This window comes from Pituophis catenifer, unplaced genomic scaffold, assembly GCF_029215685.1.
Source record: "Pituophis catenifer annectens isolate HBS135680 unplaced genomic scaffold, rPitCat1.0.hap2 SCAF_1, whole genome shotgun sequence".
Classification (NCBI taxonomy): Eukaryota; Metazoa; Chordata; class Lepidosauria; order Squamata; family Colubridae; genus Pituophis; species Pituophis catenifer.
The window spans coordinates 274,146,172-274,173,566 of NW_027256881.1; the positions used below are offsets into that span (position 1 = coordinate 274,146,172).

At 37.8% G+C, this 27,395-nt stretch overlaps 1 protein-coding gene across 1 annotated transcript; it reads right to left on the minus strand.

Moving 5' to 3' along the window:
- Positions 1-707: 707 nt before the first annotated feature.
- Positions 708-27,395, minus strand: LOC139307872 (astacin-like metalloendopeptidase). The gene is made up of 11 exons (XM_070931223.1): positions 27,324-27,395; positions 27,176-27,200; positions 21,589-21,729; positions 19,233-19,350; positions 18,200-18,378; positions 15,474-15,555; positions 13,676-13,803; positions 10,335-10,450; positions 6,148-6,373; positions 5,305-5,423; positions 708-935 (listed from the first exon to the last, which is right to left on the minus strand). Exons 1-11 carry the CDS (start codon positions 27,393-27,395, stop codon positions 708-710), a joined length of 1,434 nt encoding a protein of 477 aa, XP_070787324.1.

The following is a 27,395-nucleotide window of genomic DNA, read 5'->3' on the forward strand; positions in this document are numbered from 1 at the left end:
GAAATGTACCATAGACTCTCACTTGTTAGAGTAGCCTCAAAGGCCTGGAAAAGATAGTCAAATGTCATCATGTGTCTATACCTACAAAAATCAAAACTGTCAAGCTGTAATATTTTCTATGCCTTTCTATGGAATTGAAATTTGGATTTTGAAGAAGCAGAATATGAAGAATATTGATGCCTTTGAACTTTGGTATTCAAGAAGACTCCTGAAAATACTCTTTTGTTTTCTATAATGACCAACCAGATGACTCCAGGATGCCCACCAGAGTGAAATGAAGTCATGCTCTCCTGCCAATTTCCCCCCTGAAAATGGTTTTGTGGATATGAAGTCTTGAACCCAGTGGCAATACTAAGTCTCGAGATAAATAGCCCTTGAAAGATTTGTCCTCTATGACTTTATCCAATTACCTATCCAAATTAGGAGCGATCACCATTTCTTGTGTTGATCAATTTCACAAATTAAATATAATAAAATATATGGTCTTTCTTTTAATAAGCTTTGCATAAATAAATTCTTGAAATTGTTTTAAATTAATGTTATCTATCCAGCCATTTAATCTCTAATGTTTTGCAAGCACAGAATAGAATAAAACTTCTGATTACATAAGTAATTCAATTATTTATTAAGCTAACTATGTAGCATACAGTATTTGACAATTTTTCATAACACAACCCACAAACTGATGTTCAGAAATTCTAGACATTCTATTTAATCGAGTAGTCCAACTTGAATCCAGACAGCTGAAAAGCAAAGTCAGTGTAAAACTCTATACGAAGAAAGTTTCCAGTAGAAGTATAAGGAGGAACTTCCATTTTTCCACAGAAAGTGCCAATAAGGGAAGAACTGCTTTGACTGCCATCATAAAGCACAAGTCTGTCGTATCTGCAGCCATCAATGTCTTCCAGCTCAAAAGAGATCATGGTCAAAGATATCTGAGGAATCCAGAAAAAGGTACAACTTTTTGTGTGTGAGTTTGTATAACATAACATTTACTCTAAATTCATCACAGTATAGAGTAAGTTTAAACAATGAGAATCAGAATTTGGATTTGATTTTTTTATATAAATCAGTTATGTGAAATGAATCACCATGTTTTTTTTTTAAACTGGTCAAACCCATAAATTATTTGGGAATAACCTGTTGCTTTACATGCTGTCCCTGGTTATGCGAACATGTGCATGCATGTGTTCTGCCCCAGCTATGGACCCCAAAGAATACAGCACACACCAAATCTGTACAAAACTTAATTTACTAAAATAACTCAGTCTTCAAACAAAAGCTGTTAATAAACTTTCTTAACAGCCTACAAGAAACCAAAGATAAAGTAATCACAATCTTACTATGGTTGGCAGGAAGCCCAGAAGCAATTTGCAGAAATCCAGACACGAAGGAGAGTGAACTAAAGTTGGCGTTCCTCCTTAAATAGGCTAAGGGAGTGGCCAATTAGCCCCAAGCCTTACTCTCCTGAGGAGCCATTCCTGCCTTTTGGCAGCTCTGCATGCCCGTGCATCGAGAAGAGGCTCCTCCTCTTCGTCCTCTTCACTTAAAGGAGCTTCTGGAGGTTCTGAAGGCCCTGGCTGAATCCCTGCCTCTGGCACCATATCTTCTCCAGCTTCCTCATTGTCTGACTCGAGTGCCAGCTGCACAGGCTGCTGGCGCAGCACCACACCAGCCTCTTCATTGTCAGAATCAGCTACAATCCGCACAGACCACTGATGGGCCACAACAGCATGCTTGAGTGTTCTACTGTTCTACTGTTACTACCAGGGAAGCCTCAAAGGTGTTTTTTCAAGAGGCAACTGGACTTTCTGTTTTTTTTCTTTGAAGATGTTTCACTTCTCATCCAAGAAGCTTCTTCAGCTGGATGACTGATAATTTCCATAGACATTTACCAGAGAAGCATGTGGATGAACCGATATACCCAGAAGCCCAGGTACATCAATATACCAATATACCCAGAAGCCCAGGTACTTCAAATATTTTACTTGCTCTAAAATACACTGCAAAGTGCCCATTTCAAATACTTTTCAGAGTTCTCCTACCCAGTTTCTTTTGTTGATCTCCTTGTAATGTTACCACTGACAGTTTGGAGAAAAAAAAATAACATCCAAGGTTTTGATATAAAGTAGAATATTCTTTAATAACTTGAAGATTCTATGATACTTTCTCTTCAGAATCCTACTAGAGATGTAGGATGTCTCTAATTGGAATATAATAAAGGTCATGCAGTAGCAAGACTAAAGACGATTTTGATAAACCATTGGCTATTTTTATCATTAGTAGTAAATAATCACAAAAATTGCTATCAAGAATCTTCTGGCTTTACACTAGAAGGGTAGATTTAGGTAGTTAAAGCAAAAGACTGGCATCAATTAAAAATGTACGGTAATTATGATTCTCTTTCAAAACATTAAGATGGAACTGAAGTCATGATAACATGATTCCTTATCTACGCTTGACAGAATAGCTGCAATTAAAATGACAGTTTTTTCCTAATTTTTATATCTACTTAAAATTCCCTTATCGCTTACTTGGGTTTACATATTGGAAAAATGCTTTTTAATGCATAATTATGGTGACTAAGATTACATAAACTGTATAAAGAAATGTATGATGTCAGTTAATCTGAAATGTTATTTTGATGTTTTTCAATTTAAACAATTCATGCTATTTGGAGCTTGAAAGATGGTCAGATGCTACAAGCTGAGTTAATATTACACTCTCAATATCTCAGGGTAAAAATGCTATTTACTGTCATAAACCCATATTTACAAAGATTTATAAAAATGAATAGAGATTCTGCCCTTTGATCCTTTCCCTTTTCTCTCATAATTTATCATTTGTCATGGTTAAATAGGATTAGTTACAAGAAATGGCAAGATCAAGGGCTTTCTACTTTTATTGACTTGAGTATTATTTAAAAGACTTATTTCTGCTGAGCGTACACTGGAAAAAAATTGATTGCAAATTCTGAGTTGTTTTTAAATGAAATGATTATAATACTTTCTTTTTAAACTCACGACAACTTACCACTGAAGAATATCAACAATGTTTTAAAAATGCTTCAAATCTATTTCATTTAATGTCAAAGAAATATATATTGAACATTACTCAGTATTTCTATATCTATCACAACAGGCTCTTTTGAAAGACTAAAAAATATTGAAGAGGACTTAAAAAGGGAACATGATTGCAATATGGAAATTTTGATGATATTAAATTCTTTAAAACTGTTCAGGTTTGACTATAAATATATTTCATAACTGATACTACATTTTCTACAACTATATTATATACATAAATATTTTTTCTATATGATGTTGGTAGAACCATCTCGGTGTAGTGAAACCATGTCAAGACACCATGACTTCTGTTCCCCCGCACCGTCCTGAGACACAAAGCCGGCTGGGTGACCTTGGGCCAGTCACTCTCCCTCAGTCCCTGGAAGGAGGAAATGGCAAGCCTATTCTTAAGTCTTCCCAATAAAACTTCAGAGGACTTGTCAGGCAGTTGTCAGAGTCAACACTGACTCAAAGGCACATATGTGATTAAACTGGTACTTAACAGAATAACAGAATGGCAGAGTGGAAGGGACCTTGGAGATCTTCTAGTCCAACCCCCTGCTCAGGCAGGAAGTCCTATATCATTTCAGACAAATAGTTGTCCAATCTCTTCTTAAAACCTTCCAGTGTTGGATCATCCACAACTTCAGGAGGCAAGTTGTTCCATCGATTAATTGTTCTAATTTTCAGGATTTTTTCCTTAGTTCTAGGTTGCTTGTCTCCTTGATTAGTTTTCATCCATTGCATCTTGTCCTGCCTTCAGGTGCTTTAGAGACTAGGTTGACTTCCTCTTCTTTGTGGCAGTCCCTTAGATATTGGAACACTGCTAACCTTAAGTACTTGAGCTGTCCAATGGAACAGCTTGCCTTCAGAAGTTGTGGGAGCTTCATCACTGGAAGCTTTCAAGAAGAGACTGGCCTGCCATCTGTCAGAAATGATGTAGGGTCTGCTTGGGCAGAGGGTTGGACTAGATGACCTACAATGTCCCTTCCAACTCTGTTAATCTGTAATCTCTAATGGCAACAGTACTCAATTTTCTACCCACCCATTTATGATTCCTTTTCTAAAAACCCTTCATAATCCAATCCCACTTAACTCTCTCTCTTGCACATGACTAATATTGTTTTGCCCAAAGAGCCCAACTTGTCCAGGTAGACCACTTGCCACCTTTCAGATTACAACTATTAACCTATTACAACTGCTATTAACCTTAGCCAGTCTACATTGGGAAGTGATGGTGGAAATCGTTTGTCTTTGATATGGAGGATGTCTGTTGCCTTCAAGGATAAATTAAGAAGGATGGTTTTTTTTTAAGTTTTTTATTATTTTTTAAGTTAAGAAGGATGTTTTGGGTTAATTATGAACCATTCCCTTGTTATTGCTGTGCTTTGAATCAGGGGCTCATTTCACTTTCATGACACTATATATTTCTGAGAAAAGTTGTAATCTGCACCCAATTGTGTTTCTGGAAATTTAATCTCTGTTCAGAGGCCCGTGCAGGAGGGGGCCAAAGAAACCCTCAAAATAGTGGTAACAACCACATAAATGAAGCCCTGTTTCTTTTGGCATACATTGTGACACATATAAAAAGGGATAGGGCTTCAATCACACAGTGTAATGGTATGTGGGAATAACCTTGGGAGACAGAAGGAAAACCCACAGACTGGGCAATCAGCATGTAAAATATGTCTCAGCCAACAGAAGGACAGAGGCATGTAAAACATTTCAGAAGGGACTATCCCTAGTTTTATGGAGAGTAAAAGGAAAGAGCCTTGGTAGCACAGTGGACTAATGCACTGTTATTAACATCTGCTGCTTGCAATTACTGCAAGTTCAAATCCCACCAGGCTCAAGGTTGACTCAGCCTTCCATCCTTTCAAAGGTAGGTAAAATGAGGACCCAGATTGTGGGGGCAATAAGCTGACTTTGTATAAATATACAAAAGTATGAAGGCTATTGCTTATTGCTTAATGCATTGTAAGCCACCCTGAGTCTCCGGAGAAGGGTGGCATATAAATTAAAGCAAAAAAAAAAAAAGAAGAAGAAGAAGAAGAAAAAAAGAAAAAAAAGAAAGGAAGGAGAAATACTTTCAGTCTTGCGAATGTTGATGTAATCTTTCAATAAAGCTAGTACTGATTATGCTTTTTGTCTGGAACACCTCATGAGGTTAACACACAGTCCCAGTCCCCATCTTCCCTTTTTTTGATCTTCCTCTGTCCCTTGCCCCATTGTGTCTTACCTTGTTTCCTGGAGGAGCACTGATAATCCATAGGCAAGCTTGATTTGGAGGGTATTTTTTAGGAAAGTTTGGAGTAGTAATGGCTCCCGAAGTATTAGTGAACGTTCCTCCACACTTTACTATGGTTAAGAAAAAGAAAACTTCATGGAAGTAATAGTAATAATAATAAAATAATAATAAAATAGATTAGACTAGATAAAATGGGTTATCTTATTACCTACACATTTTAAAAAGATTTTCTTTCTTGTGTGTTTCTTGAGACTCTAAGAAGGAGTGCAAGACTTTGCAAAATAATCATTGGAAAGCATTGGAAAGTGTTATTCCTTTTTCATTTTTTTTCTTGTTAGTGTAGAAATATGAGCTCAAAGAAGCCAAGGGTAAAAGAGAAGATGGCTGCTGACATGTGAAATATCTGCCAATTATTGACCTATAACATGCTTTACGATTGGCAGACAATGACAAAGTCTGAAATTCTGTGACAATTCCTAGCTCAGAAATATATGACAAAGGACAAAGCAGATGACTTCATCCTAGAGCTATCATCCTCTTATTGATGATAGGGTTGAAGATATTGAGCTACTTTGAACTCAATGGAACCAGTATTTACTGGAATTGCATAAACTGGAATTGAAACTGGTTTTCAGATAAGCACCAAATTAGAAGTCATGCAGTTGGATGAATCATAAAGTTGCATTTAGAGAATTTAATTGAGATTCTCCAATGGAAGCTATAAAATTAACTGACCTTACAGATACATTTAACCATTGCAAGTGATTTATTTTGTGTGTATCTGCTTTGTCATTTCACAAGTAACTAGTAATGAGACTTGAATACCATTCATACCATGTGTGTAGGAGGCCATAAACCCTGTTGCAGTCTCATCTTCGTCACTTACAAATTCTATAAGCATTGTGTTCCCAGAAGCCAACACAGCAGGTAATTGCCCTGCCCTGCAACACTTGTCAATGAGAATCCGATCTTTTCTACTGCTTCCATCATAAATTCGGATGTAATCAGAGGAACAGTTTGGAGAACTCTGGAGATCAAGGACGTGAAAATTCAGGAAGACCTAAAGCAGAATAAGAAAAAATAAGCAGCTTTAAGTTATTAAATCTGTTTCTTATTAAGTGTATCTTGATTTTGGTAAAATGTATCTTCTTATATTCACTATACCTTAATTGATATAGCAGATGCTACATACCACAAGAAAGCTGGGAAGAAAAAAACTCTTGTCATGTATAATTCAATGTCACTCCGCCATACTATAGAGGGTTGCTTTTTTGTGTGTGTGCTATGTATGTAATATGTTTTATTCTGCATGAGAATTAAGAACTGATTGATACAGAAATGTTGAACATGATGGAACTAATATATTTAATAATTAATTCTATACTTCATTTATCTAACTTTTCTATTTAAAAAAATCATTTTCTAAAGGCTCTTCCACTTTTAATCTGCATTTAATCACAGTTCTCTGCTTCATTTTATATTCTGGGCATAAAAACATATTGTTTATTTCTAATTACAACATACTCTTTCGAGTATTGCTCCACTGTCAACTATCTTCTAGTACAGTATCTTTTTGCCGTCATGTGCCAAAAGTGGGGGTCGCGTGTATGTACCATAATTTAATGTGCCCCGTCCCCCGCGCATGCATGCACAACCTCCCCGCACTCCCCCCGCTTTTGGCATGTGATGGCATGGTGGGACCGGAAGGCCCGTTTTTCACTGTCTCCAGGCTCCAAAGGCTTTCTAGGAGCCTGGGGAGGGTGAAAACGGCTTTCCCCACCCCACTGGAGGCTGGAAATGGCCTGCTTCCTGACTTCCAGTGGGACTGGAAGGCCCGTTTTTCTCTCTCCCCAGGCTCCAGAGGCTTTCTAGGAACCTGGGGAGGGTGAAAACGGCTTTCCCCACCCCCCCAGAGGCCCTCCAGAGACCAGAAATGGCCCATTTCCCAACTTCCGGTAGGACCGGAAGGCCAGTTTTTCACACTCCCCAGGCTCCAGAGGCTTTCTAGGAGCCTGGGGAGGGCGAAAATGGCCTTTTCCACAGCCTGGAGGCCTCCAGAGGCAAGAAACAGCTGTTTCCGACTTCTGGTGGGCCCGGAAGGCCTGAAAATCATTTGGCTGGCACGCACATGCATGTTGGAGCTGAACTAGGGCAACACTTGTGTGCCTACAGATATGGGGCACACATGCCATAGGTTTGCCATCATGGTTCTAGTATATTAATTAAACATAGAGCTAGTTATACATAGGGCTGAAATAGAAATATTTTAACTAAAATTTCCCATTTCTTTTATAACATTCATTTAAGAAGATGCTACGTATTAGATATTATTCACTGCAAAAATTACAGCAAAAGATCATCAGCAATCATGATGAATATGGTTCTGTGCACATTTGGAAGTGACCTTGGAGGGCTTCTAGTCCAAGTCCCTTCTCAAGCAGAAAACCTATACCATTTCAGACAAATGGTTGTCCAATCTCTTCTTAAAAATCTCTGGTGTTGGAACACCCCAACCTCTGGAGGCAAGTTGCTCCACCGATTAAATTTTCTCACAGTCAGGAAATTTCTCCTTGCTTCCAGATTGCTTCTCTCCTTGATTAGTTTCCAACCATTGCTTCTTGTCTGACCTTCTGGGGCTTTGGAAAATAGGTTAACCATATCTTAGAGCAACTTCTCAAATATTGGAATACTGCTATCATGTCACCCCTGGTTCTTCTTTTCATTAAACTAGACACACTCAATTCCTGCAAATATTCTTTGTATGTTTTAACCTCCAATCCACTACTCATCTTTGTTGGTCTTCTCTGCACTCTTTCTAGAGACTCAACATCTTTTTTTATATTGTGGCAACCAAACCTGGGTGCTATATTCCAAGTCGGATCTTACCAAGGCATTATAAAGCAATATTAAGAATTTGTACAGCATAGCACTGTGCCAATAACTATGGTTTTCACTGAATTCTGACATATTTAATTCAACATCAAGAAAACAAATAGGAGAATGAGCAAATAAGACTGCTGAGCAATACATTTTATCTTCAAGTGTTTTTTTTTTTAAATAAATGTATGTTCCTTGTTTGATCTTTTCCACCAGTTGTTCTGATTATGGGAATGTTTGGAAGTCGTCAGCTGCTACACTAAGAACTTTGAACATGTTCTCAAACATTTCCATGCCAGCAGTGGAGTTTGAGTTAGCTCCAATTCTCAAATTTCTCAAGCAGCCCTTGTTAAATCTGAGAAATGGCCTCCTGAATGGTTCATAGTACTGACACATGAAATACAATGAAGATTTATTAACTTCATATGCAAAACTGTATCAGCAAAAGGCACCAGCCCAAAGATAGAAATGAAAATTGGATAAATGCAACTTACTTCTTAATTTAGAATATATTAACCTTTACCAACCCATCACCCTATAATTTTGGAAATTATAGTGGCTTAGTGAACTTGTCAAGTTGGAGAAAGGTGATTCAAGATGTTTGTTTTCTTTCTTAACTGTCACAGTTTCTTTCTGAAGAAGATTGGCCAATGACCTCTAGCTTCTTGATATTTTGAAGTGTTTTTCCTCAGAAGACATGGAGTAAAACAGTAAAAATGTTTATTTTATTTAGAAAACTTCTCTCTATCTGATTTTGACCACCATTCAATGGATTTGCAAGTATCTTGCCCAGAAATTATGAGGAAGAATCCACATTTTTACAGGTGTTTTTTTGCTTAATACACATTTTAAAGCAAAAATAGGCATAGTATTGTTAAATCTGTATAGTATTGTTTTGATGAATTAAAGAGTTTTTAATGCTATACAATTAAAAATCAATCTGTTCTGAAGCGTCCTTTCACCTCAAGAATGCACAATAGTTAGATCTGGGAAAGTTTCTGCTTAGCTCTAAGAAAGATTTTCAAATCTAAACATAATGTTTGGAGGACATTTGATGTGGGTGAGTGTCTTTTTCTCTTTTCAAATATTGTATATTATTATAAAATACAGCTAATATTATTTGAAAGCTCAAGCAGTGCATTCTATTACAGTGGTAAATATAATGTGTTGACTGGAGTTTAACCCTCCAGACAACTTAAACATAAAGGGAGAAAAGCTGGAATAAAACCTTAAAGTAAATGACTTTTTTTTTTAAAAAAAAAAAACTCCCTTTCCCAACAGTTCCCTTTCCCAACAATTCCCTGTATTGTTACTCATCCCACCTAAGGAAATCAACACCTGTGAATAGATATGAATGCCACATTCAAATGTATGTTTGCGTGGATATATATGAATGCACAAGGATGTGTTTTTGTGTGACTGTCTCGTCCCTGTGTATGCATGTATGTGTAAATGAGTGAAAATGTGTCCTGGCCCTGTTTGCTTTTGCTTTAACTCTGCCTACATTTTACTTTGTTCCTGCTCATTGTGATTAGAGAGCCCATGGAAGAGCAATCATGAAAAAATGTGTAGCTCAGACTGAAAAAATATTTCTATTCTGATATGAGAAATGGATGATATGATATATGATCTATGGCAGGGGTGAAATCCAGCAGGTTCTGACAGGCTCTGGAGAACCGGTAACAGAAATGTTGAGTTCGGAGAACCAGTAGCAGAAATTTTGAGTAGTTCGGAGAACCGGCAAATACCACCTCTGGCTGGTCCCAGAGTGGGGTGGGAATGGGGATTTTGCAGTATCCTTCCCCTGGAGTGGGGTAGGAATGGAGATTTTGCAGTATCCTTCCCCTGCCACACCCACCAAGCCACACCACACCCACCAAGCCACGGCCACAGAACTGGTAGTAAAAAAAATTGGAGTTCACCACTGATTTATGGTCATTGATCTATGATATGAGGTTTCTGCCTAGACTTGGGACTGATGAATTAGAAGAAATCTACTTTCAAAGATCCTTAGAAAGCACATCTGTAAAGTTTACAAGTAATAAGAGGTCATGGCTCCCGTGTATTATCCATGGCTTCATTTTGTATCGCATCTAGATATTACTGACTATCCCCCAGTGTAACTACAGGTTTGAACATCTTACCTTTCCTTGTAGAGTTTGGATGAGCCACAAGCAGGTGATGTTTCTGGGATATGAATGGGGATAATTATAAGAGCAGAAATGACCATCTGGATTATGTAGCACAGTGCTACAATCATCTATAGGACAGAACAACATGTTGGCAATGAAGAGGAGACGTTTAAACAGAAAATTCAGCTAAATCATCTAGATTCACAAGGGAAAAAGCATGTTTATTAAATAACTTTCAATGTAGTTTAGTAGAAATGTAGTTTCTTTTGTAGAAAATAATGTAGTAATTAAATTCCATGTCAGAGAAACATCTTTCAATGACCACTGGTCTCACAACTCAACAATGAACAATGTATTTGGAACTTTTAGCTCAGTTAAGAACAAAATATAGTTATTACTATAAGGGAGGCAGAAAAGAATGCAAAAGAATAGCTTTTATATTATTTGAAACATTAGGATGTGCACTGATCTCTACTCTGCCTTCTGCAGGCCTTTTGTTGGTAAGGGCAAGGCTTCTGATATTTGGCTGATGGATAGATTTTGCTTTCATAGAAGCAGCAGTAGCGGTTTCAGTATAGTGGGTATAGTGCAGTGATGGCTAACCTTTTTGCCATCGCGTGCCAGAAGAGGGGGGGTGGGGGGAGGGTCGCGCATGCATATGCCCATGTGCATGCGCACGGAACCCCACCCACCCCTGCTCCTGGCACATGATGGCCTGGTAGGCCCATTTTTCTTTCTTACCTGATTCCAGATCCTTTCTATGCATCTGGGAAGGTCGAAAACAGCCTTTCCCACTCCCTTGGAGGCGCGATGGAGACTGAAAGGGCCCATTTCCCAACTCTCGGTGGGACAGGAAGTGACATTTTTTGCTGTCCCCAGCCTCCAGAACCTCTCTAGGAGTCTGTAGGAGCCTCTCTAGGAGTCCGTAGGAGCCTTTCTAGGAGTCTCTGGAGGCTGGGGACAGGAAAAAACGTCACTTCCTGTCCCAGCGGAAGTCGGGAAATGGGCCCTTTCAGCCTTCTTAGGGCCTCCAAGGGAGTGGGAAAGGCTGTTTTCGCTCTTCCCAAATACACAGAAAGGATCTGGAGCCAGGTAAGAAAGAAAAATGGGCCTTCCCCACCCCGCCCCAGGCCCTCCAGAGGCAGGAAACAGCCTGTTTTCCTACTTCTGGTGGGCCCAGAAGGCCCGAAAATCAGCTGGCCGGCACGCGCATGCGCCCCAGAGCTGAGCTGGCGTGCCCACTAATATGGCTCCGTGTGCCACCTGTGGCATGCATGCCATAGGTTCGCCATCACGGGTATAGTGGGTGAATGGATATGGAAATGTAAGTGGGGACAACAAGGCTCCATTACAGTAAGGGAGCACAGTGGCTCATGTGGTTAGACCACTTGGTTCCCAATTTGCAAGCCTGCGTTCAAAGCTGAAATGCTGCGGTGTAGTGGGATGAGTTCCTATCATTTGTTCTTATTCCTGCCAAAGCATGCAAACATGAGCAGGTAAATAGGTACCACTTCAGGGGCTCATTAATGGGGACATGAAAGAAGACTCCAACTGGGCAACCCTCAGGCAATGGAAATGTCACTGGCTAATCCTTTCACTACGAAAGTGCCTCAGGGCTTCCAACATGAAAATAGAATCCATTGCAATTCCATTGGAAGCATCATATGAGGTTTTTCTATCTGGAACTTCCATAATTAGAGACAAATAGAGGGAAATGATGAGGAGAATTAAATTACAGATTACATATTTGAGTCAGCCATAATCTTCCAATGCCAGAAAACTCACATCCTTGTCTGAGAAATATAACTGGAATCCAAGGAAATTATCTTCTTGGTTCAGTATGAAGTGTATAGTATATCTCCCTGAGATCAGATGACATTCTAACAGTGGCATACCTCTTTGCCACACCATTTCTGAAATAGCTCCATTATTCAATAAATTTTATGGAGCCATTGTTTGTCCATCTTATTTCTAATTGAGATCCATAATGCATAGCACCTTTTTTGGCATGCTTTATTTGGATTTCCAGAGATCCCTTGTTTTTTCCAGCTACTTCAAGCCCAAAGAATCAATTGGATTACACACCCACCTATAACTATTTTCAGATTGGAAATCTATAGTAACCTATGTAGTGCAATAATCAATGCAATAGGCATCTCAGTGTTTGAAAGATCTATAAGGAGATTTCATAACTAGGCATACATAAATACATGCCTATGTATAATGTTACTCTCTTTTACAAATCAGAAGTGTTATGCAAATGCATGGAAGAACTTTATGTAAATAAGCACATTTTGTTTCCACCATACACTATTTCATATATATGTTCCTTATTCCTTAAAATTTCTCACCCTTCTTCTCTCAGGATCTCTTCACCTTCATTGAATTATCACTTTTTCAGTGTTCCCATCTTTTCAATTAGCTCACTCTTATTTTATATATTTGTTTTAAGATTTGATCTTTATTCAATTTATGTGAACAAACCGGTGACTCAGTCTTGTGTTCTATCCACATTCATTTATTACCCATTCATTCTTGCTCCATTTTTCTTATTTATCATGTGCTTTTCTTAAATAACCCATTCCTGTTACATTATATTTAATTTTACATGTCTTGTAACATAGCCAATGCTCATTTCCATATATCAAAATGGACAGAAGCACGTTTTTATATCAAGCTGTTTTTACTTTTCAATAAGCATTAATTCTTTATAATAAATCACTGTTTTCCTACCAATATTTCCATGTTGTAACATTTCTCCTTTCATTTCCCCATCTTTGGTAAACATTCTCCCTAGGTACACCAATTTATCTACGCACTCTAATTTTTCACCTATTTTATCTTTAATGCATACATATTTTCCCCTGCATTTGCTATAAATTATTTGAGTTCTCAAGTACATAAATATTCATGTCCCCAACTAAGTCACCAGTAAGTCTGGTGACTTAGTTGTAAGTCTGTACATTTCTTTAATCATATTTATATATATAAAAAATCATAAGCACATTAAATAATCAAGATGATATCATGCATCCTTATTTTACTTCCAGAATCACTCCTTAAGATGGGATGCATTCTTTTCCATCACATATTGCTCTTATCACATTCAGCAGCTATTCTTCAACTTTATACTTATACAAAATACTCCATATTTTGAGCCAGTTCACACTGTCTTAAACTTTCTCTTAATTAACAGATGCACAGTAAATTATTCCCTATGTTTGAAGCACTTTGTTGAATAATGTCATGCAATGTCCAATTATTTTATTAAATTTGGCTGCCTTGTAATTCAATGTTATAAAAATTCACATTAAGATGAAAAGTGTGTTGTGATATATGACTTTATTACTCACTGCAGCTGTAGAGCTTATTGATTTTTTTCACATCTAAGTTGCTCAGCCCTACTCTTTGACCAATTGGTACAGATCCATTAGGAATGGGGATAATGGTTGGTTTTCCAGCAGTATTAGAAAAATCATACCTGCAAAAAAAAAAAAAAAAACCCAGGTACAAATTACAAAGTCTAATTTGGCAAATTTATTAACAGCCCGTATCTAATATAATATATGAATGACAATCCTGGAAAACCAGGATCAAGATAAAATCCAAGAAAACAAACCCATTAATTTCTAGGATAATATCTGTCACGTATAATATTTGTCACGTATAAGCATGAGGACTAAATTAGACAACAATGTGGCAATGAGAGTTTTTCCCTTCTATTGGAAACAGGAAGAAAACCTCTCTCTTGTTTTAATAAGAATTTCCAAAAAATAATAGCCAAAGTAGGAGCTGGAAGGAGGGGCCGAATTAGGCAACAATAAAGGAGAATATTTGTAGCTCAGGGAGGAAATGAGGGGTCCTTGGTGCTTCCTCTGGTTGTTTTCTTGCAGATGTTTCATTACTAGGTAACATCATCAGTGATATTGTAATGCTAGTGATAACATTGATTATCTAGTTTAGCTACTGAAACTCAGAGATTACCAAATACCTTTAATTAGATAACAAAAAACTCCTCATAGCCAATGGAATTGGTCTGGTTCTCCTTTTTTTCTTGCTTTTTTTTGAGGGGGGTGGAGATTTGTTGAATTAGATGAGAAACTATTGGTTTCAGTTTTTTTGAGTCTTTCCTTAACTTGAGGCAAATTATTCATAAAGCCATTGAATAATGATCAAACAACTATCACTTAATCATGCTTTTCAGCCAAAAGTTCCATGAAACCTTATAGTTTTGTTTATGGCTCTCCCACCCCCCAAATGACAATTGTGTTATTGGTTCTCATACATTGCTAATCCCATACCCAAGAGTGGTAACAAACCACTGATGTCCAGACACTTAACCCTTAACTGAGTTCTTGGAATAACTTGGCAGAAGGCTCTCAGTCATGACTCTGCTGCGTTAGAGTTGTTACAAAAAAGAACGAAGTCCCAAGCATGACGGTTGAATGGTTGAGCAAGGAGAGAATTACATGTTAAGGTAATGATGATTTAATAGCTGACCAGCTGCTGTAAGTCTGTAAGCCGAGATGATGAAATGAGAATGAATTAGCAGGGTTACTGCCACTTTAAGAAGCTGTCTTTAAAGGGGAGGCCATGTGAGGGCGTCTCTCTCTCTCTCTCCTCATGTTCTATCTTCATTGTAGTTCTCCGTGTATTTCTCTCCGTGTGTGCTTCCTGTTATAGTTGAATATCGATTGATTGCCTGGCTTTGCTTAGCATGTGTATGTATATATAACTTGTAGATAAACCACTGTTTGAAAAACCTTTGTGTACTGTATTTTGCTCCTGGTTTGTCTCAAAATAGTAGTCACACTGTGCACACTTTGACATTACATAACTATATTTCAGATTTAAACCTCTAGCCTTCTCTCTGCTTCCTTCCTTTTTAGAAATTAAACACTGCTCTCAAAAGAAAACATAAATAATTTTTTTTTCTGATTTTAAAAGAAGGGTTCTTATTTGAAAACAATGTAGATTCCTTCTCCTATAATTGCAAAGAATTATGTCAGAAAAGAGAAAATGCTCTGAGTCAAACTGAGTTAACTGAAACTGTTTCTGTTTTGCTTAACATCTGTTGTATGTGCCAGTAGTTATGGTGCTGAAGTTGGGTGACTATATAAATTCAGTCAACTACTCAGTCAATAAACTTACGCGCCATAATGCATAACTGAATCATAGTCATATGGAAGACCCAGATTGGTGGTGTTTCCTTTTTCAAAATTCCCCCGTTCTCCTGAAATATATTAAAGTAAATAATAAACAGATTTGCAAACACAAATTCATGCAAACACAAATAGAAAAAAAATGAGTAAGGCTGGTTTTCATCCACCTATTTTAGATTTAAGGATTTGTGAGTGTAGCAATATGTCAATTAACTGTCACTTTGTGAATTCCAGATTGCTTTTAAACTTTATCCTGTAAGAAGATTTTGTTAATGGAATCTAATTCAATCTTAGCATATTAGCACAGCAGACTCACATCAGACAATTAGCCATTAAAACTGTTAATAAAACATAGAATTAATACTATATATATATATATATATATATATATATATATATATATATATATATATATATAAAATAGATGAGAGAATTCCGCCATTATGATAAAGATAATAGATGGTGCTTAACTTATGTTATAGAATCATAGGGATAGAAGGGAGATTTCAGAAATCTTCTAGTCCAGGGGTCTCCAACCTTGGCAACTTTAAGCCTGGAGGACTTCATCTCCCAGAATTCTTTGCTTTGCTGGCTGGGGAATTCTGGAAGTTGAAGTCCCCCAGGCTTAAAGTTGCTAAGGTTGGAGACCCCCTGTTCTAGTCCAACCCCCTTCTCAAGGCAGGCAGGAGCCTTATGCCATCTCAGTCAAATGATTGTCCAGTTACTCAGTGATCATTTGAAGTTACCATAAACCCCATCCCCCCAGGGCTACTTACAACCCAGATTTGAAATTCCAAAGGGCCCCAAATGGTCATGTGATCGTTTTGGGTATAGGCAACTGACTCACATTTATGGTTGTTTGCAGCATCTGATAGCCACATGACTGCAATGTATAGTACAACATATTTTCTCTGAAACCGGTGTTACTTTTGGTTTCGAGCAAAAAAAAACAAAACAAAACAATCAATGCAAACAATGGATTCACTTAATGACTGCCAAATTTGCTTTATAACCATCACATGCTCTTTACAACTGCCATGTTTGCTTCATTACAGCTGTGTTTGCTTCTCAACCACCGCTAAAAAAGGTCATGGGTGATTTGCAAGACAAAGTAAGCTTTATTACATGGCCACTAATCGTTTAATAATAAAATAAAAAGAAAGCAGGAATATCTAAGCTCTGGAGTCATGATTTCTCAGGGTGGGACTGAATCCTTCAATTCAAACATTGGAGTAAAGCCTTTATTTTATAAAAATTGAAAAAGATCAGAAAAGCTTTCACCCATGCTTTAAGGAGCTTATCCCTGGAGACATCTGAAAGCGTCTTTGTCTTTATTATGCTTTCTGGAAATCAGAAGTAGTATTAATTTGCATTGTATTTTCCCACCACAACTGAAGGTCTAAGTTTTACCCACATTTTGGATGTTATACAGTATTAATTACTGACCAATAGATGCGCCCCAGGCAGGGCTGAAATCCAGCAGGTTCTGACAGGTTCTGGAGAACCGGTAGCAGAAATTCTGAGCAGTTTGGAGAACCGGTAGCGGAAATGTTGAGTAGTTCGGAGAACTGGCAAATACCACCTCTGGCTTGCCCCAGAGTGGGATGGGAATTGAGATTTTGCAATATCCTTCCCCTGCCACGCCTGCCAAGCCACACCCACCAAGCCACGGCCACAGAACTGGTAGTAAAAAAAATTGGATTTCACCACTGCCCCCATGTCCAATTTTGTCCTTATTGAACCTCTTCAAGCTAGGTATCCTCCATACTATTGTAGGTTAAAATCTCATTAAAGAATTGAATGTGAAGCTTCTAGTATATCTAGCTCTGAAAACTCCCAATAAGGACAAAACAAGTTATGCAGTGCCTCCTACTGATCCATAGCTAATGTAGAATCTAAAGGTTCATTTAAGAAGCAACCTTGAAGTCTCTAGGATGCTCAGACCAATACAAATCAGGGTAGTTTCTAGTATAAGACCATATAGAAACAAAGAAAAGCATAGTTGCATAGCTTCTACAGTACATTTTAACACAAATTGTTAACTGTATTTATTGTTTGCAGATACCTGGAAAAACTACAGGTAGCCCTCTATTTCTGACTATTTGTTTAGTGACTGTTCAAAGGTACACTGGTGTTCAAAAAAATTATTTTACAACCGGTTCTTGTACATTTGATTCAGGCACTTGGCAAGTGGCATGCATTTAGGACAATTGCAGGGGCCATGTGATCACCATTTCTGGCCACCCCAATAAGCAAAATCAATAAGAAAGTTGGATTTGTTTAATGACTGTGTGATTCACTTAATGACCATGACAAGAAAAGTTGTAAAACCAGGGACAACTCACTTAACAACAGCATCATTTAATGAGAGCAGTTCTGATCCCAATTATGGTCCTAAGTCAAGGGCTACATTTAGAGGAAGATTCATTTTGAAGTCACACTCTGGCTGCTTTGAAAACTTCGGCATCTAGTTTGAACTTTTCCAAATATTTAGGCTTAATTAAATCTTCATTGGAAACCATTCTCTGATTCTGGCGAAATCGCCTTGGGTCATTTAATATGTACATATGCATATGTGTACAGCTGTTTCAATTCTAAATGGATTTAATGCACATTCCTTCCAGAATGCTTTGATGCATAGACAGTCATAAGAAATAGAAATGTCAATCAATTCAGGCAACAGTTGACATGCTATCTGAGTGCCAACACACCTACCTTTGGCAACATATTCCAAGTTAATTTTAACGTAATTGTCTCGGTCGCTGCGGGTTTGTTCATGTAGAAAACCTAGTGCGTGGTTGAGCTCATGCTGAATCAATCCTTTGTACATGCAGCCATTTTTCAACAAACTGAGTTGCTGTCTGCCTCCAATCTTTCCAAAGTAGGACCAGCATCTGATAATACAGAAAGGGAATGCAGTCATTATGTAAATTATGTTCTAAGGCAGGGATGGCTAACCTTTTTGCCATCGCGTGCCAAAAGCGTGGGAGTGGGGGGGGTTTGTGTATATGCCCACACCCATAATTCCATGTGCCCGCCCTCCTGCGCATGTGCATGTGTCCCCCTCGCTTTTGGCACGAAATGGCATGGTAGCCCCGTTTTTCACTTTCCTGAGGCTCCAGAGGCTTTCTAGGAGCCTGGGGAGGGTGAAAACGGCCTTCCCTATCCCCCTTGAGGCCCTCCAGAGGCTGGAAACGGCCCATTTGCCGACTTCCAGTGGGACCAGAAGACCCGTTTTTTGCTCTCCCCATGCTCCAGAGCTTTCTAGGAGCCTGGGGAGGATGAAAACAGCCTCCCCCACCCCCGGAGGCCCTCCAGAGGCTGGAAACAGAAGTCAGCAAACTGAGCTCGTGCGCCCACCAATATGGCTCCGCATGTCACCTGTGGCATGCGTGCCATAGGTTCTCCATTACAGTTCTAAGGAATAGAAAATCATTGTCTATAAAAGGTAAGGCTACGCAGGTCTGAGAGCCACTTTGTGTTCTGGTTAAAGCATCAGGCTAGAAATGCAATATTATCGCAGTTTTAACAAGTGGGGGAGGGTCTGTAATTTAAAAGTAAATATCCCATGGGTGCTCTAGGAAATGGGTTGAAGAATGATTATCTTTGTTAAGAAATATATTGAGCTTCATCCATATAATATGTACTCATATCTTATACCTCAAATCTTCATTTTAATGCAGAAATACAACAGCAGAGATAATTCAAGGAATATGTTGTTAATTCTTGAAGGATAAATGTTCCTTACCTGTCTCCAGGGACAATGTTTATGTAGTCGTATTCTACTGTGTGTTTGATAAACCGGATGCATGTCAGGGTGACAAATTCTTCTATTGCTTTAACTATCACAGCTTTGTGCTCCACGGCTGAAACAAAAGATTATAGAAATGAATGCACTCATACACAGTACATTATGTTAAGTTCTAAGAAAATCATTTTTGCTGATATGGGAAAACTGCTCACTTCTGGAGATTATTCTAATAGTAAATACATTTGCTTCTCAAAAATAAAGTATGTTTGATAAAAGATTGCTGTAATGTTATTATTATTTACATGGCTTCCACTCAAACAGCAGGGTTTTTTTTTTTTAACCTCTATTATTGCGCAGCTAGGAAGTAGTTCCAGTTTGGCTAAGGGTTCCAATTTCAAGGAAGTTTAGAAAATTGGAAACCATTATGACTTTGGGGCCTTTCTGCTGGGCTAATAGAGGGGAAAGTTACAACATATTTGAAATATATGTTCACCTCACATACAAGTGTAGCTACATCTGCATGAGGTTTTTTGTGTACTTAGAAAGATAAAAGTCCATAATTTGAAAAAAACTCTATCAGAATTATCAGAGAAGTATCTGAGAAAAAGAATGTGGGGTGATGGTGATGATTTTTGAGTTAATATCTCCACCACCAAAAGAGAATAAGACTACAGGATAGATCTAGAAAAGTCCACAAAACTTAATTCTTTTTAAAGACTACCCTAAGGAATTCAGTCTGGAGGTGAAGGAGAGGATGAGTTCCATTTGCATAAGCCATGTGAACAATTTAATAATTGTGTTAAGTTTATGTACATTTTATTTGTCATGAAAACATTTTGCAAATAAATCCTAGCCTGTCCATGTTAAAAACAGTTCAGTATTTTGCTACCACTTCAAGCATCCAATAAAGATTAAAATCTTTTCATACCGGTATAAATATTTGTCAAGCAGTTCTTTGTTTAAGCATTTCAAACTATGAGATCCTATCAAAAGGACCTTCTGATTAAGGATTTGCAATTTTTTTTTAAAGCCACAACAATACTTAGCCAGTGAATGGTATGCCAGGGATCACACTGCAGAAGCGTTTCAGTGTGCCAGACAAAGGAAGGGCTCAGGCATGCTGAAAGCTGAATTTTCTTTAATTGAATTAGTTTAATAGCATTCAAATGATTATTTTCCATGTGTTTAATCATTGTACTCTTCAGTTGCAATGAAATTACAAATTAACAACCTTGGTACGGGTTTTGAAGATTGCAGAAGTTTTGTGGGGAACAATGATCATACTTGCTTCCTACAAATGCATACAAAGTGGAAGAGTTTTTGCAGAGAATTTTTTGAGACGGACCTGCTGTAGGCATCAAGAATTATTTTATAAGTGATCCAGCCTTCAAAAGCTGTTGCCTTATAGTGTTAATAGTACTGAGCTAGATAGACCATTGGTTTGACTCTGTATAAAGGTGGCTTCTTATGTGATAATATTTTATTATTGATTCCAGGTCAAATGCTATCATTTGGAATCCCTTGCAGTCTTAGCTGTATCATCAAAACCCATTTGGAGATAAAAGAATTCCAGTAGTCTTTGCTATCACCTGAACCTAACTTGGACTGTATATAATACAGTGGTGGGATTCAATTTTTTTTTACTACTGGTTATGTGGGTGTGGCTTGGTGGGCATGGCAGGGGAGGGATACTGTAAAATCTCCATTCCCTCCCCATTCCAGGGGAAGGTTACTGAAAAAGCCCGATTTTCTCCCAATCAGCTGGGACTCGGGAGGCAGAGAATAGATGGGGGCAGGGCCAGTCAGAGGAGGTATTTACTGGTTCTCCAAACTACTCAAAATTTCCGCTACCGGTTCTCCAGAACTGGTCAGAACCTGCTGAATACCACCTCTGATATAATATACTTTAGTACTACAGCTAATATTATTGATGCTTGCAGTTTGCAGGTACTGATGATGTTACGTAGGTCAGTAAGGAAACATCTGTACGGAAACAGCCAATCTCAGAGAACACCAAAAGTTCCACAGTTCAATCCTTAACTAAAGACATTTTCTTCATTTGGAATTATTCTTAAAATGTGAATACAGCTCTTCAGTTTAAAAACGTACTAACAGAACTTAAATAGGAAAATTAAAAACAATACTATAAAATTATCCTATTATTGACTGAATAAGAATTCTATTTTATTATTAATAACCCACATCACGATCAGGCCCGCTATAACCTTGGTTAGCAGGAATAGGAAAATAACCTCAATAAATCAGTAACAGTTCCTATTTGTTGCTGTCTATTGAAAATGGTTCTTTAATTCTTTTGAATGAAAGGATGTTCCTTGAAGAGATTTAGACGTACAAAACTCAGTAGAGATATTAACTGGGATCTTGACCAGGCCATCTTCTGATCTGGGCCAGTAACAATTTCCACTACAGCTCATAGCACTTCTCTGTGTTCTTCTTTTATAAACAATATCATCTTGGTGAAAGTCAGTTTCCCCTGCAAAGAAAAATGAGAGAAACAACTGAAAAATGTTATCAGCTCCTGAGCAATTATATTACTAGCCCTTGGAGGTAGGCAGAGTCAAGAAACAAGCATGGTAGAGATTCCAAAGATATTCTTTTTTTATAGTCAGATAGAATAATGAAATCTTGAAAGCCTGACCAAGTTTTTGTCTGCCCATTATTATGCTACAAAAAGATCAAGGAGTTGTTTTGATTTTTTTCTCATGCTTTCCTCTTTCTCAGCATCGAATAACCTTTTCTAGAAGTCCCCCCTTAATGGCTTTCTCATCCCCTATTCAAAGGTCAAGTCTATATTATTTCATACCACCTCCCCAATCAGAATCCCTGCCCTTCCCCATCTATGAAAATGGAAATTCATCAGTGGCAATCGATACATAATAATACCTCCTATCTGACTAACTGATGGGCCTTCCAGCTTGCCAAAGTCAGCAGGTAAATCCAGAAGAGAAGAGTAGATAGAGCTGGTAAGTACCCACTCTCTCCTGTGATACAGCACCTGCAACTGGAGGATCCATTGTAGCAGGAGACAAAGATTCTCCTTTGGCTTGAAGATCATCATTGGGTGATTTTGATGGCAGTTTGTGGGAACAGAACTTGTGTAAGAATTCCAGAGGGAACTGGCAGACAATTTGGGCATCTTTAGCTCTTCCCACAACTTCTCTAATTCAGACTAACCCTTCCAGTAATTATGATATTCTAAGAATTCCATTCTGTGTTTACAATCTAGACTATATTCCACTTTGCATTTCTCTTGAAGAGCTGTGGTGGCACAGAGGTTAGAATGCAGAATGGCAGGCTAATTCTGCTGACTGCCAGAAGTTCCGCTCAAGGTTGACTCAGCCTTCCATCCTTCCGAGGTCAGTAAAATGAGGACCCGGATTGTTGGGGAAAATATGCTGACTCTGTAAACTGCTTAGAGAGGTCTGTAAAGCACTGTGAAGCAGTATATAAGTCTAAGTGCTATTGCTGCTATTACTCTTCCTCATCTGCCAGAAACATTGCGGGATCAGGTGGGGAAAGAGGTGCAAAATGCAAGGGACAGGGAAACTCCCCATGAACAAGGAAAGGAATCTTGAGTGAAAACTATAGACAACTATAGACACAAGGCCACTGAGCAGTTATATAATAAGAACGTAATAAATTTTATTTCTTAGGTAAGAAGAATGTAAAAAACTTAGAGAGAAGTATTCCAAATCCCCCAACACAACTTTGTCTTTGACGTTTTGTTATATTTGTTTACAAAAGCCAAATATACCTTTTCCTTTAAGAAGAGTTGAGCAGCCTTTCTCTCTGGAAAAAACTGCTCAAGGAACAATGGAAGCAGGAACTCTGGACATCAATATGTGGAGATTGTAGCCATAAATTGCTTGAAATGGAGGTATGATGAGAGAGGAGTGCAGCAAGATGTTATAGGAAAATTCTGCAAGAGGCAATACTGTAATTCAATCCAATTTTCCTGCTGGTAAGAGACATAGCAATGCAAACACTAATCAAGTGTTTATTTTCTCTGATTGCTCAATAAATTCAGGGTGATGAGAGGATGATAAATGAATATAAATGTCCGGGAAGTGGAGAACAGCCTTCTAAACCCTGGGTGTAAATTGAGTGCTGAGGTCACACAATTGACTCAGCTTCTATATCTATAAATATGGCCTAGAAAAAGTTATGCATCCTCTTGAGTTATTAGTATCTCCTTACAGAGATTAAAATAAGCCACCTTGGTAAACAAATCTACCACCAAAATTGTGGTATACCTTTGTACAACTGGAAGATTAATAATAACATCCAGGAGACCAGAATCCATAGACCAAGCAGAGATGAGAGCAGCTGAATTAATTTGGTGGATTTTGTTATGAAAGTCTTAGCCCTGTGGCAGATGTAACAGGATGAAACATAGTCCTTGACACCAGCCCTTACTCTTGGCCCTGGTGTATGGATCTTGTTCTTGCTGCAAGCAAATCTAATCAACAAATCTATTGTCTCCCCATTCTTAGCTTTTATGGGAGTCCCTTAGGCAATTGTGATGCATTTAAAAGAAAAAAAGAGTTTTTTTTTTCTTTTAAAAGCCTTTGAGGATCCCAGTTGAGCCGCACAATCATCAGAGGCTTTTTTTTTAACTTTTAAAAGCATTTTTTCGGCCAAAGAGGTTGTAGAAAAAATGCTTTTAAAAATAAAAAAAAAAGCCTCTGATGATTGCGCGGCTCAGCTGAGCAATGGGGGGGGGGGAAGGGGGGGGCAGGAATTTCTCCGAACCACCCGCCTCCATCGCTACTGGATCGGGCAAGCCAGTCCGAACCGGGAGCATTTCACCCCTGGATCAAATTATAAATTCTTCTCAGATCCAATTCAATAAAGATGTTTGCTTTCTGGAGGCTATCCAATAGATCTGATATGCGGGGCAATGAGTAGTGGTTCCCAATTGACACATGGTTAAGAAGTTTATAGGCTTGAATAGGCTTCAAAGAAGAATTATCTTTCTTTTTTAATAAAAAAATAATGATCCAGATGCGGATGAAGGCAAAGGGCAGACAAATCCTTTCTTCAGATTGTCATCCAGGAAGTCTTTTTAAATAGCTAACTCTTAGAATACATATGGAATAGTGTCTTTTAGCTGGAAATGGTCTCCTGGTTTCACACTGACAGTATGTTCACATGCTCAGTGGCTTTTTCCTTTTCTGGAAAAGTATCAATGAAATCTTTGTATTTTTCTTGTAAGGAAAAGAATTCAAGCAGGAGTGCAGGAGAGAAAGAAAAGAATGGGATGCCTGAAAATGCTACTGCATATACTTTTGAGATTAAAAATATAGTCCCTTGCTTCCAGTAGATATTATTAGACTTATGATTTTATAGCCAGTCTATGCCTAGTATTATGGAGACACAGAAGGAAGCTGTGGTCTGGAGTGGCAAGAATTATTTTGATTGTTTCTTTTTTTTTTTCTCATAGAGTTTTACATTACAAAATAGGACAAGCTGGAAACATTTTTTTTGTCGGTTATTTCAGCTACTAGGATTATCTGATAACCCAAATGCACCATAATGTCTTCTATGAAATTAGCTGCTACACCAGAATCTAAAACAGCTGTATTTTTGTGCTTGAGGGGATATGAAGAGTAACAGGAATAATAAAATGCATTTGCTGCTGTCAGCTGTCTGAGCTCCTCTTAATTGTCTGAAGGCTTTCCTGCATAGCTCTTGAGAGGGAGCCTTGAATTTTTTTGAAACATGGCTTTGAGGTGATTTGTGCTTTTACTTATGAGGTAATGCACAGTCCTCCTAAAGCTGTGATACTTTCTAGCCACCTCAGAAGAAGATATCTTAGAAGGTCAAGCTATGGCCAATTGTCCTGGAGGTCCACAGTAAAAATAAAAACCAAGATCTCACTTTCATTTCATTTCATTTCATTTCTCTGCTGCAGACAAGGATCTTTTTATCCTTCTTGTTTGCATGGATTGTATGATGCTGCAGCCTGAGGAGGCCACAAGGAAGGAGGATGGAGTAGACAAAATACTGTAAAACGCCGTCTTCTCACTCTACCAATTGCCCATTGATTGACATGCCAAAACAGCACAGCAGGATGCTTTTTATTCTTGTTATGTAGAATGTGAGAATCTTAAAAGTCAATTAGACTTGGCCCTGCTTATACCAAAAAGAAATGAAGTGGATTTGGGGGTTCCTTCTCATGCAATCTACTTGCTTAGCTCTGAATAATATTTTCTGAAAGTATCCCCTTAATGGCTCACTCATTCCTATTTCTTTTCCAAGATCAGGTCTATAATCCTTCGCTAATATTGAAAATGCATGTTTCACAAAGGATTGCTACTGAAGATTGTATTATGGCAGGTGAATAGTCTTAAGAAAAAATAAAATTGTGATATGAAATTTGATGTTACAGAGTAAAGTATATTACTATAGGGGATGCAGCATTATTATAAATAATAGGCTGATTAGGAAATTAGGAAAGCATTTTTGGAAATACATAATATTGGATCCCAAGCTCATTATTTACTCTGGGAAGAAGAGTTATAGTTCTTCTGTATGTATTTGCAACTTCTAAGGGATCTTCTTTTTGAGAAAGAAAATAAATAGGACACAATATGCCTTTAATCTATTGGGTACAGATGATTGGTAAATTTTATTAATCATGTTGTTACTGAAAATGAAAAAGAGAAATGATCCTTTGATTATGAAAAATATATACACCAGACAGTTTGATAGGAGATGTCCAAAACCAAGGACATAAGCCATCTTTTTCCTCAAGTGGAAATATTTTTTCTTAACATACTGACTTATTTAATTTGAAGAGGGAGGAAGCAAGCCTCCTATGTATAATTATGTGACAGGAATTCTATTTCCAGATGTCAAATTAAGGAAAGTTTTATAAACTCAAAGATTTGACAGTTTTCCTCTTATCTGGATACACCAGAAACAATATGCTATAATTCAGGACATTAGTACAAAATTGATAACTGACAGCCAAGATCACAACTTTGATTAGAGAAAAGACATTGTCTAAGTTTAATGTTGACTGGAACCTCTTACTGATTTTTGTGTATGAAACCGAAAAGTTGAAATCATGATATGACTTGTAGTCTTGATGATTAGAAAAAAAAAAAACCAAATTATAGAAAATGTTAGTAATGTTGTAAACAAAAAGTAATTTATTTACAACTGTAATTGGAAGTCACTTCTTTATATTGTGTTTCTTTCTTCTTTCTCCTTTTTTCTGCACTTTTGCCTTTGTCTTTTTCTTACCTCTTTTCTTTTCCCTTGAAATCCGTGTTAGTTTTTATCTTGCTTCTTTTAAACAAAGAGAGAAGGAGAAGGAAAAAGAGAAGGAAGAGAGAGAGTACCAGAGCCTGAAGGAGGAACTAGAAAGGTTTTATTTATTTATTTACATTCCTTTACAATTTTTATAAATAACTCAATAACATGATAATAATACCTAATACTCCTTGCTCCTCCTATTTTCTCCTGTGAGTTTAGTTGGGCTGAGAGAGAGTGACTGGCCCAAAGTCACGTAGCCTAAACCTTTCACGTAGCCTAAACCTAAGGCGTGAGTAGAATTCAGTTTCCTTGTTTCTAGCCTAGTGCCTTAACCACTAGATAAAACTAGTTCTGTGGATTGTGGGTAGTGAAGGCCAAAGTGGTTCCATTGGTGGTAGGAGCACAGGGAGCTGTGACTTCTAAGCTGGGAAACTGACTTCAATGGATCCAAGGAACACCACCAGAGCTCTGCACAGAACAGTGCATTGCTAGGAACAGAACTCTCAAACAGAACTCTCAAACTCTCAGGTCTTTGGCAGAGGACCTGAAGCCGAGAAAGACACATTCTACCCATAGGAGTGAGAAGGGATTTTTTCTTTTTAGTAACAGTGATTTATAAAATAATTATAATAAAATAATTATAAATAACAACTTACCTGAGTCCTTGGTTTCCAGAATTCCCTGAAAAAGAAAGAATATCTTTTTAATGTATATAATGTATTACTATGGCAGAGATACAAAAAAAAAAAAGAGTTCTTCAAAGCAGAAGTCAAGATAGCTGTCTTCAGTTCATTGAGGACGTACCTGGACAGGTTTACTTGTTGTAAACCTATGGAAGGATAACAATAAGGTGCTCAATAGTGCTAGAAGGTTCAT

Excerpts from the sequence above, each read along its gene's own strand:
- LOC139307872 (XM_070931223.1), bottom strand. The coding sequence starts at position 27,395 with ATGAACCTTCTAGCACTATTGAGCACCTTATTGTTATCCTTCCATAGG. Across the intron at positions 21,730-27,175 it reads TCTGGAAACCAAGGACTCAG|GGGAAACTGACTTTCACCAA; the intron begins GTAAGTTGTTAT and ends TTTTCTTTGCAG. Across the intron at positions 6,374-10,334 it reads TCCAAACTCTACAAGGAAAG|GTCTTCCTGAATTTTCACGT; the intron begins GTAAGATGTTCA and ends ATTCTGCTTTAG.